General features: G+C 42.0%; 1 protein-coding gene across 1 annotated transcript; it reads right to left on the reverse strand.

The window, feature by feature from the left end:
* Window positions 1-367: 367 nt before the first annotated feature.
* Window positions 368-11,460, reverse strand: dnajb12a (DnaJ heat shock protein family (Hsp40) member B12a). Its single transcript, XM_014206435.3, has 9 exons — window positions 11,259-11,460; window positions 10,511-10,667; window positions 10,013-10,158; window positions 5,659-5,838; window positions 5,324-5,406; window positions 4,459-4,568; window positions 3,776-3,948; window positions 3,387-3,530; window positions 368-2,798 (listed from the first exon to the last, which is right to left on the reverse strand). The coding sequence occupies exons 1-8, from the start codon at window positions 11,389-11,391 to the stop codon at window positions 3,409-3,411; spliced, it is 1,104 nt and encodes a 367-aa protein (XP_014061910.1). The 5' UTR covers window positions 11,392-11,460; the 3' UTR covers window positions 368-2,798; window positions 3,387-3,408.
* Window position 11,461: the final 1 nt, after the last annotated feature.

Here is an 11,461-nt window from a genome sequence, read left to right on the forward strand (position 1 = left end):
AGACTTGGGTCTAATAATACGTTGATATACTTAATATGCTGTGCTTTGTTTGGTTTGCCCGGTACAATGGAACCAATGTAATGGTCCCAAAAGTGCAAATCAAGCGCACCTCAATAGATTGACTCTGGTCTGATATGTATTTGCTATAGCTCTGGACTGAGGACTCAACTACAGTGAGATAAGCCTTGTATTCCTCTGTGTGATAGCAGAAATGAATTCAGATATACTGTACCAATGTGGTCACCAATGTACCTAAAGAGAACTCACTCCACTTTTGAGGATGTTGAAGGACATCGTATAGCCAAACCCCTGAAGTGGATACTATTTTTATTCCCATAGTGGGGCAAGAAAATATTGTGCAACAATGTTTACTATGCATCAAATGTAGTTTATTTTTTATTCTTAAAACAAACATTTGAATGTTTAAGGGAACATACTGTATCTTGTTAATGGCAGATTTTCCACATCAATTGACATGTAGTGACAATCAAATGTAAGATATGGGCATTACAATGCAAAACTGCTGTTTTTAAACCATGCATTTGATTAGACATATTTCTTTGATACTCGAATATTCACCTGTTAACCTGTACTGCTTTTTGTACTTTCCTTCAAGAACTTTAAAATGAAGAAAGAAATTCATTATTTTTGTAATTAAATATCCACATGAAGTACTTTGTTAATGGATCAAATATTTGTCTCTGTAATATTTCAGTGGCACCACATTAAGTCATAATTGTGACTAGGAAGGAAGAGACCGATTTGTGTTTAATTTTAATAAATACAGATTTTCATTTGTGCAATCATTTTCAATAGTCATCTCCATAATCCAACGGGCTACAAGCAAATCCACAGGGTACATTAAATTATATAGTAAATGGCATTAGCTTCTTAACGCCATCTACACTGTGTTGTTAAAAATTACGATGTATAGTATATACAAGTATGAACTATATATATATATATATATATAAAACAAATTATTGGTTTAGATGTCTATAACAGAAGGCCTTGAGTTGGTTCTTCAAAATATTTATCAAAACATAATAGGGAAAAGGAAGAAGCTCTATTTTAGCAGCTTTAGCAGTATACAGTGCATTCATAAATGATGCATACCCCTTGACTTGTTCCACATTTTGTTGTGTTACAGCCTGAATTCAAAATTGATGAAATAAAAACATTTTCTCGTCCATCTACACACAGTAAACCATAATGAAAGGGAAAACATTTATTGAAAATTAAATACAGAAATCTAGTGTTCACACACCTGAGGCAATACATGTTAGAATCACCTTTGGCAGCTGTGAGTCTTTCTGGGTAAGTCTCTAAAGAACTTTGCACACCTTTGATTGTACAATATTTGCCCATTAATCTTTTTCAAATTCGTCAAGCTCAGTCAAATTGTTTGTTGATCATTGCTAGACAACCATTTCCACGTCTTGCCATAGATTTTCAAACAGATTTAAGTCAAAATTGTAAACTTGGCCACTCGAACTAACTGACTTTTTGGCTAGAAACTCCAGTGTAGATTTGGCCTTCTGTTTTAGGTTATTGTCCTTATGAACGGTGAATTCACCTCCCAGTGGCTGATGGAAAGCAGACTGAATTAGGTTATCCTCTAGAATTTTGCCTGTGCTTAACTCAATTCCATTTCTTTTTTATCCTAAAAAAACTCCTGTCCTCAACAATTACCAGCATACCTATAACATGATGCAGCCACCACTATGCTTGAAAATGTGGAGAGTGGTACTCAGTAATGTGCTGTATTGGATTTGCCCCAAACATAAGACTTTGTATTCAGGACAAAAAGTTAATTGCTTTGCCACATTTTTTAAAGTATAACTTTAGTGCCTTGTTGCAGACAGCCATTAAACTCTGTAACTGTTTTAAAGTCACCATTGGCTTCATGGTGAAATCCCTGAGCAGTTTCCTTCCTCTCCGGCAACTGAGTTAGGAAGGTCACCTCTATCTTTGTAGTGACTGGGTGTATTGATACACCATCCAAAGTGTAATTAATAACCTCACCATCCTCTACGGGATATTCAATGTCTGCTATGTTATTTCTACCCATCTACCAATAGGTGCCCTTGCGATGTATTGGAAAACATCCCTGGTTTTTGTGGTTGAATCTGTGTTTGAAGGGACCTTACAGATAATTTTATGTGTGGGGTACAGAGATGAGGAAATCATTAAAAATCATGTTAGACACTATTACGTGACTTGTTAAGCACCTTTTTACACCTGACCTTATTTAGGCTTGCCATAACAAAAGGGATGAATACTTATTGACTCAAGACATTTCAGCTTTTCATTTGTAATTAATGTAAACATTTTGAAAAACATAATTCCACATAATAATTATGGGGTATTGCATGTAGGCCAGTGACAAAAATATATATATTTAACACATTTTAAATTCAGGCTGTAACACAACAAAATGTGGAAAAGTCAAGGGGTGTTAATACTTTCTGAAGGCACTGCACCATTCAAAAATACATTTAATCTCTCGTTTTCAAAAAACCATGACACCGTCTAGTTCTGCCAGCCTTGAAGTGTTTTTGTATTTAAACCAGCCATCACCTTGTCCGTTTGTTTCACAGTTCTATAGGAAGTTAAGACTGTCCACAGGAGTGTGCAGAGAGAGAGGGGTCCCCCCCCCCCCGACAGGCCATATCTGTCTGCAACCCACCATATGGATCTAAGGCAGTTTCTCTCAAATTGCTGCTCCAATTTTTGTGTGGGCTTGAATAGGGCGTTGTATATTGATTTCTTCTCATTCGATTCAAGTACCAAATAATCTGAGGGGAAAAAATAAGTATGGAGCAATTAATAAAATGGATCTCCAACAGCAAAACCTTTGAGATCGAGGTTTAAATCAGAGTACACAGGCAGCAATTCATGCAAGCACACATCAAATAGGATAACGATTAATCATGGGCATCGATAATGGAAAATCTATATCAGTAAAAAATATATACATTGGTTTAATACAATACATTGCAACTGTAAAAGTTCACTTTTCGTTTCACTTCCACAGCTATGTGAAGTCTAGGCAACTGGTTGCCCATTGGGCCAGGTGTGAATGTTCTGGGAGCCTAACTTAATCAACCAGTTTGAATGCAATGGGAAGCCCATCCACTGTCAATGATAACCCATCAGCAGGCAATTAAGTATGCTATATTCAGAGCATGTGAGAACATCTGCGAGAAGGTTTTGTGCATGCAGGAACAGTCATGTATGCTTTTTTTTTTTACATAATAGCTTAGGTTAATAGAAAGGATAAACCAATATCAAGATTTGCCTTGCTCATATCGATATCAAACCGATATCAAACAATATCGAAGTCAAAACGGTATCAATTGATATTGATATCATATCGAATTTACCATTCTGTTTGTTTGTGGGTTCTTATCCATGTAGCATGATCTGAATCTCAGACAGTCGTGAGCAGCTAGGCGTGCCCATCCGCTGAGCCCTTTGGTACAAGTCAGAGTCTCCGAAATAACGAGCACGGTACAGCAAGCCTTCCTCTGGAAGACAAAAACACACACAAATGTATCTAAGATATTGAAAAATATAATTACGCAAATGATCAAAAATAGCTAACTTCAGCATAACTTCACTGCATTGGCCTGGTTAGTAGTTGCTGGAATGCAGGAGAGAGCAATGTGAGAGGAAAATAGCCAAGCCAGTACTGTAAAGTACGATATGGCAGGATACTGTGAAAAGGGTACCAACTTTGCATGTGTTGTGTTAACATTGGACTGTGACTTACTCTGTTGCTTCTCCTTCCAGCAGTTGTTCCTGAGGTTGGAGATGTAGTCTTCCTCCACGCTCCTCTCCACATTCCTTAGGTCTTTTCCAGAGTACTCCTTGGTGAAGCTAGCTCCTACGTAGTAAGACACCTTCAGGGTCTGTGTCTGCCTCCGGTTGATGTGGCCCGCACCTCTGCAGCGCAGCACAGGAAGTGACAAAAGAGGATGTGAGAGTGTGACAAACAGGGTGGTTCAACTTCCTAAGTGACATCATGTCATAAAGAATTACCGGTCCAAGAAAAAAAGGGTAAATTAAGTCATACAATCAAAATCTTGGCACACAGGTCCATTACGAGCACAAGAAAGGCTAAACATGTATAATTTAATGTTGTAATAACTGATACTCTCAGATGTAATATATTATATGTGATAAAGTGATAACCAAAAATGCTTTAGAGGTTGTTCATCAATATTATTTTTTACACTGACTCAACTAAAGCCTTTCAAATTTCCTTGTGACAAAACTAACGTTTAATCTATTCTGAAGCTGTGACTCCAAGCTGAAAATGCTGGGTCACGATCCACCACGTCTGTCAAACACTGCTATCATAACTAAGTAGCAGAGCTGTATAGAAGTTTGTATAACTATTTTATAAGTGAGTAGTAGAAGTGTTAGTGTGTAAAGGAGGACACTGAGACTCACGAGCGGTGGCTAAGGCTGTAGGGGGGAGGGGTCACCATCATCTGGCTGAGGGCGGAGACGAAGATTAGGATGAGGATGGGCATCAGCTGGACAAACAGGGCAAAACCTCCCTATAGGGGAACAGAGAAAGAAAGAGATACAGAGAGAGAAAGAGAGTGAGATAAGAGTCAACCCTGCTCAAGCACTCCCTGTGTGAATTCCAAACTGACTCCTAGCCCCTACTCCTTCTTTTAGGTGCTTATGCAGACCTGAAAGGATTGGCAAAACCTCAACCTGCCTGACTGGAACTATAACAATTGCTTTCAAATATACATGAAGTCTCTAGGGATAGAGGTCGATTTAGTATTCAGCACATACAGTACCAGTCAAAAGTTTGGACATACCTACTCATTCAATGTTTTTTCTTTATTTTTACGATTTTCTACATTGTAGAATAATAGTGAAGACATCAAAACTATCAAATAACACATATGGAATCATGTAGTAACCAAAAGAAGTGTTAAACAAATCAAAATATATTTTAGATACTTCAAAGTAGCCACCCGTTGCACTTTTGGCATTTTCTCAACCAGCTTCTTGCGGAATGCTTTTCCAACAGTCTTTATGGAGTTCCCACATATGCTGAGCACTTGTTGGCTGCTTTTCCTTCACTCTGCGGTCCAACTCATCCCAAACCATCTCAATTGGGTTGAGGTCGGGTGATTCCATTTGGAATTCAGCACACACGTCACAGAATAAGCTAGATAACTAAACACTGTATAAGTTTGACTATTGTCATGGTCAGCACCCTTCATTCTGTCATGAAGTGAGGATGTAAGAAATGTGTTCATTGATCAACAAAAAGGAGTCTACAGATTTCTCTTACATCCCGCTGTTCTCTCCTCTCTGGTCCTGCTCTATGCTGATGGCCAAACTGCATTCCGCCGTTTCTGTAAACATGTACATTACCTGGAAGAGAGCAGAACATACAGTATAAAACAACAATTAGCATCCAAACATCCAGGCCAGCAGAACATCATTTAGACCACATTTTTGTCCACAACCAAGATTGTGTTCTTTAGGGCATGCAACCGATTATGTTTCAAAACATTTTGCCACAGAAAACAAAAATGTGCTTTTCTTATTGGGGAAATCCAGGAAGTCCCTCCCTGTTTCAGTCCATTTTCTTTCGTTTGGTGCCTAATTAATAATACGACTCACGTGATGGGAAACCTCCTCCAAAGAACATGTTGAAGAGGTCCTCAGGCGAGATGTCGGCTTCGAAGTCATGGCGTTGGTGCCTGTGCTGTTGTCTCGTAGGGTGAGCTCTCTCCTCACCATACTGGTCATACTGGCTCCGCTTCTCTGTGTTACTGAGTACAGCGTATGCATTGCCAATGGCTGGGGAACAACAACAAAAAACACAACAACCATTGTTCCAAGATGGCGTAGAAGTCAGACGTCTGTTTTGTCTTGTCCCGTCCCGTGTATATATCGTTTTCTTCGTATATATTTTGTATACATTTTTAATCTCAATCTCTCAATAACCCAATTTCCATCTACGGACTGAAAATACTCTCCTGCAACCCGCCTCTCCCAATGTGGTACGGATCTGCTATTTTTTATACTTTAGAACCAGAACCCCCATCAGAGCTAGCCAGCTAACTAGCTACTAGTTAGTTAGCCACTGATAGCGGTCATCACCCTTAACTCGGACATCAGCCAGCCTTAGACGGTCAATCCCTGCCAGTCCGCACAGCGCGATATCAACCCAGAGCATATCGGACTGCTTTTTCTCTACCACATCTCCAGATTTCTACCGCAAGCTCTGAACCTTTACACCGGATCATCGCAGCTAGCTAGCAGCTATCCGAGTGGCTATAAATCCATCAGCCAATTCCTGGGCTACAATACCTCTTTTGCCAATTGGCCTGGACCCTTTACTGCCGACGCGGAGCCCCGCCAATCCATCACGACTGGTCTGCCGACGTAACCGTCCAAGGGGGTTTCAACAGGCTCTTCCGTTGCGACGTCCCATCTGCTAGCTGTCTGAATCACCGTGTCTCCAGCTCGCCTAGCTACTCACTGGACCCTATGATCAGTCGGCTACACATGCCTCTCCCTAATGTCAATATGCCTTTTCGATTGCTGTTTTGGTTAGTGATTGTGTTATTTCACTGTAGAGGCTCCAGCCCTGCACAATATGCCTTAGCTAGCCCTTTTGTTCCACCCCCCACACATGCGGTGACCTCCCTTGGCTTAAATGGTGCCTCTAGAGACAAAACCTCTCTCATCGTCACTCAATGCCTAGGTTTACCTCCACTGTACTCACATCCTACCATACCCTTGTCTGTACATTATGCCTTGAATCTATTCTTCCGCGCCCAGAAATCTGCTCCTTTTATTCTCTGTTCCAAACGCCCTAGACGACCAGTTCTTATAGCCTTTAGCCGTACCCTTATCCTACTCCTCCTCTGTTCCTCTGGTGATGTAGAGGTTAACCCTGGCCCTGCAGCCCCCAGCATCACTCCCATTCCCCAGGCGCTCTCATTTGTTGACTTCTGTAACTGTAAAAGCCTTGGTTTCATGCATGTTAACATTAGAAGCCTCCTCCCTAAGTTTGTTTAATTCACTGCTTTAGCACACTGCGCCAACCCAGATGTCCTAGCCGTGTCTGAATCCTGGTTTAGGAAGGCCACCAAAAATCCAGAAATTTTCATTCCCAGCTATAACATTTTCCGACAAGACAGAACTGCCAAAGGGGGCGGAGTTGCAATCTACTGCAGAGATAGCCTGCAGAGTTCTGTCATACTATCCAGGTCTGTGCCCAAACAATTCGAGCTTCTACTTTTAAAAATTCACCGTTCCAGAAACAAGTCTCTCACTGTTGCCGCTTGTTATAGACCACCTTCAGCCCCCAGCTGTGCCCTGGACACCATATGAGAATTGATCGACCCCCATCTATCTTCAGAGTTCGTACTGTTAGGTGACCTAAACTGTGACATGCTTAACACCCCGGATGTCCTACAATCTAAGCTAGATGCCCTCAATCTCACACAAATTATCAAGGAACCTACCAGGTACAACCCTAAATCCGTAACCATGGGCACCCTCTTAAGACATCATCCTGATCAACTTGCCCTCTAAATACACCTCTGCTGTCTTCAACCAGGATCTCAGCGATCACTGCCTCATTGCTTGCATGTGTAATTGGTCTGCGGTTAAACAACCACCCCTCATCACTGTCAAACGCTCCCTAAAACACTTCAGCAAGCAGACCTTTCTAATCGACCTGGCCCGGGTATCCTGGAAGGATATTGACCTCATCCCGTCAGTAGAGGATGCTTGGTTGCTCTTCAAAAGTGCTTTCCTCACCATCTTAAATAAGCATGCCCCATTCAAAAAATGTAGAACTAAGAACAGATATAGCCCTTGGTTCACCCCAGACTTGACTGCCATTGACCAGCACAAAAACATCCTGTGGCGTTCTGCATTAGCATCGAATAGCCCCCGCAATATGCAACTTTTCAGGGAAGTCGGGAACCAATATACTCAGTCAGTTAGGAAAGCTAAGGCTAGCTTTTCCCAACAGAAATGTGCTTCCTGTAGCACTAATTCCAAAAGGTTTTGGGACACTGTAAAATCTATGGAGAATAAGAGTACCTCCTCCCAGCTGCCCACTGCACTGAGGATATGAGGACAGGAAACTATGTCACCACGATAAATCTACGATAATCGATCATTTCAATAAGCATTCTTCTACGGCTGGCCATGCTTTCCACCTGGCTACCCCTACCAACATCTCAGCACCCCCTGCAACAACTTGCTCAAGCCCCCCCCCACACTTCTCCTTCACCCAAATCCAGACAGCTGATGTTCTGAAAGAGCGGCAAAAGCTGGATTCCTACAGATCAGCTGGGCTAGACAATCTGGACCCTCTCTTTCTAAAATTATCCACCAAAATTGTTGCAACCCCTATTACTAGCCTGTTCAACCTCTCTTTCGTATCGTCTGAGATCCCCAAAGATTGGAAAACTGCTGCGGTCATCCCCCTCTTCAAAGCGGGAGACACTCTAGACCCAAACTGTTACAGACCTATATCCATCCTGCCCTGCCTTTCTAAAATCTTCGAAAGCCAAGTTAACAAACAGATCACCGACCACTTTGAATCCCACCGTGCCTTCTCCACTATGCAATCTGATTTCTGAGCTGGTCATGGGTGCACCTCAGTCACACAAGGTCCTAAACGATATCATAACCGTCATCAATAAAAGACAGTACTGTGCAGCTGTCTTCATCGACCTGGCCAAGGCTTTCGACTCTGTCAATCACCGCATTCTTATCGGCAGACTCAATAGCCTTGGCTTCTCAAATGACTGCCTCGCCTGGTTCACCAACTACTTCACAGATAGAGTTCAGTGTGTCAAATCGGAGGGCCTGTTGTCCGGACCTCTGGCAGTCTCTATGGGGGTGCCACAGGGTTCAATTCTCAGGCCGACTCTCTTCTCTGTATACATCAATGATGTTGCTCTTGCTGCTGGTGATTCTCTGATCCACCTCTACGCAGACGACACCATTCTGTATACATCTGGCCCTTCTTTGGACACTGTGCTAACAAACCTCCAAACGAGCTTCAACGCCATACAACACTCCATCTGTGGCCTCCAACTGCTTATAAATGCTGGTAAAACTAAGTGCATGCTCTTCAACCGATTGCTGCCTGCACCCTCCCGCCCGACTAGCATCACTACTCTGGATGGTTCTGACCTAGAATATGTGGACAACTACAAATACCTAGGTGTCTGGTTAGACTGTAAACTCTCCTTCCAGACTCAAATTAAGCATCTCCAATCCAAAATTAAATCTAGAATTGGCTTCCTATTTCGCAACAAAGCCTCCTTCACTCATGCTGCCAAACATATCCTCGTAAAACTGACTATCCTACCGATCCTTGACTTCGGCAATGTCATTTTTCAAAATAGCCTCCAACACTCTACTCAGCAAACTGGATGTAGTCTATCACAGTGCCATCCGTTTTGTCACAAAAGCACCATATACTACCCACCACTGCGACCTGTATGCTCTCGTTAGCTGGCCCCCACTACATATTCGTCGCCAAACCCACTGGCTCCAGGTCATCTATAAGTCTTTGCTAGGTAAAGCCCCGCCTTATCTCAGCTCACTGGTCACCATAGCAACACCCACCCGTAGCACACGCTCCAGCAGGTATATTTCACTGGCCTCTATGGCCTATTTATTGCCTTACATCCCTACTCTTCTACATTTGCACACACTGTGCATAGATTTTTCGATTGTGTTATTGACTGTACGTTTGTTTTTGTGTAACTCTGTGTTGTTGTTTTTGTCACACTGCTTTGCTTTATCTTGGCCAGGTCGCAGTTATAAATGAGAACTTGTTCTCAACTGGCCTACCTGGTTAAATAAAGGTGAGAAAAAAAGGGGAAAAAAGTCAGTTAAGTTTTTAAATATACTTTGCCATGATGGTATACTTCAGATATGACATTGTGTACTTATTAGCAAGCAGTCTAATTTTGACTGCCAGAACAGAGGTTACCTTTAAATGCCTCTGTGGCTCCTGGAGCATGGTTTTTATCGGGGTGGAATTTCAGGGCCAGTTTCCTGTAGGACTTCTTCAGGTCCTCCTCCCCGGCATCCTTTTCAACTCCCAGAATCTCATAGTAGTCTTTACAACTCTTTATTCTACACACATGGCATAAGAGAAGCAAAGAGAAAGTAAACAAGACAGTGAAGCAAACCAATTAGTCGAGCAATGAGCAAGAAAACAAACAATGAACCATGTAGCACAATCTCAGGTTGTCTGAATCATTCTAAAGTATGCCCGTTAAAACATAATTTAGACAGAGGTTATAATTGTCAAAGTATACAAAGTAGATGTTCCCCTTAAACACAGATCTAGGATAATTGAATCAACCCCAATCCTGATTCCAAACCTTCACCATTAGCGAGGATAAACAAATACCAAATCCTGGACCAGCGGTTAGGGGGAACTCCTTCTGGCTCTGTTAAAAGTAATAACTACACACAGACATACTTTTTAACAGCATCCAGCTGATCTGATGTGTATGGTTTGGCTGAGTCTGTGGCTTCATCACCATGGCTACGTTGTTTCACTCCAGAACCATCCCCATTCATAGGCCTCTCTTCTTCATCCGGTGGTTTCCTATTCTGTTCGATGGACTCTAGTAAACCTGGGTGGATAGGAATAGGTTTACGGGACAGCTGCAGATGATAAGTGATAATGTTGGCATGTCACTGCAGCCATATAACTTACACTTCTCTCCCCATAACTAAGGCAAATGTAAGACGTACAGTACAGTAAGGCCTACATTTGATCTACAACACTATTTTGTAACTATGTAACGTTACAGCAATGTTGGTGGTGCCACCTGTGTCAGCAAATCACAAGCAAGAAAGTTAGGGAAGTAGTTACTAGCTAGCCTGGCCATTCATGTACTGTAATGCAAGCGCCTTAGGTGGGCTGGGTAGGGGTTTCTCGAGAGCTAACGGGGTCGGTAGCTAACGTTAGCAGGCTTGTTGTTAGCTTGCTTGCTATGTAATATTAGCTATCTCAGATGTTTATCATTAACATGAGAAATCACTCAACATGCCATAACAAAGATTAGTTGTTGATAACAAAATGAACTACAAGTACCACCACTCCAAAAACTGAGGTCGATGTCATGCTAGCTAAAAGTTAGCAGATTTGGTTTTGAGTGTACTTTGGCCCACCACTAACTGACAGGAAATACTGCACGCATAAAAATAGATAATCAACGTACTTTTTGCCTGATCGGTTGGAAACAAACGCTGTGCCTTTTCTAGAAACCTCTTAGCTTTGTCTGGTTGGTTATTACTGAGCGCACTTATAGAAATCTTTATACACCGTTCAGCTTCGTCCTTGTTTGATTCCATCGCGACAGCGGAACTAGTCTGTTTACTCGCCCGCTGGGCGCCCTATGATGGCGTCACCAGGAAGGTTAAA

This window comes from Salmo salar, chromosome 01 (assembly GCF_965601325.2).
Source record: "Salmo salar chromosome 01, fSalSal1, whole genome shotgun sequence".
In the NCBI taxonomy this organism is placed as follows: domain Eukaryota; kingdom Metazoa; phylum Chordata; class Actinopteri; order Salmoniformes; family Salmonidae; genus Salmo; species Salmo salar.

Coding starts and splice junctions, on each gene's coding strand:
- dnajb12a (XM_014206435.3), bottom strand. CDS start 11,391: ATGGAATCAAACAAGGACGAAGCTGAACGGTGTATAAAGATTTCTATA. Junction 10,159..10,510: donor CAGCTGGATGCTGTTAAAAA/GTATGTCTGTGT, acceptor CCATGTGTGTAG/AATAAAGAGTTGTAAAGACT. Junction 3,531..3,775: donor CTGGAAGGAGAAGCAACAGA/GTAAGTCACAGT, acceptor TTTGTCTTCCAG/AGGAAGGCTTGCTGTACCGT.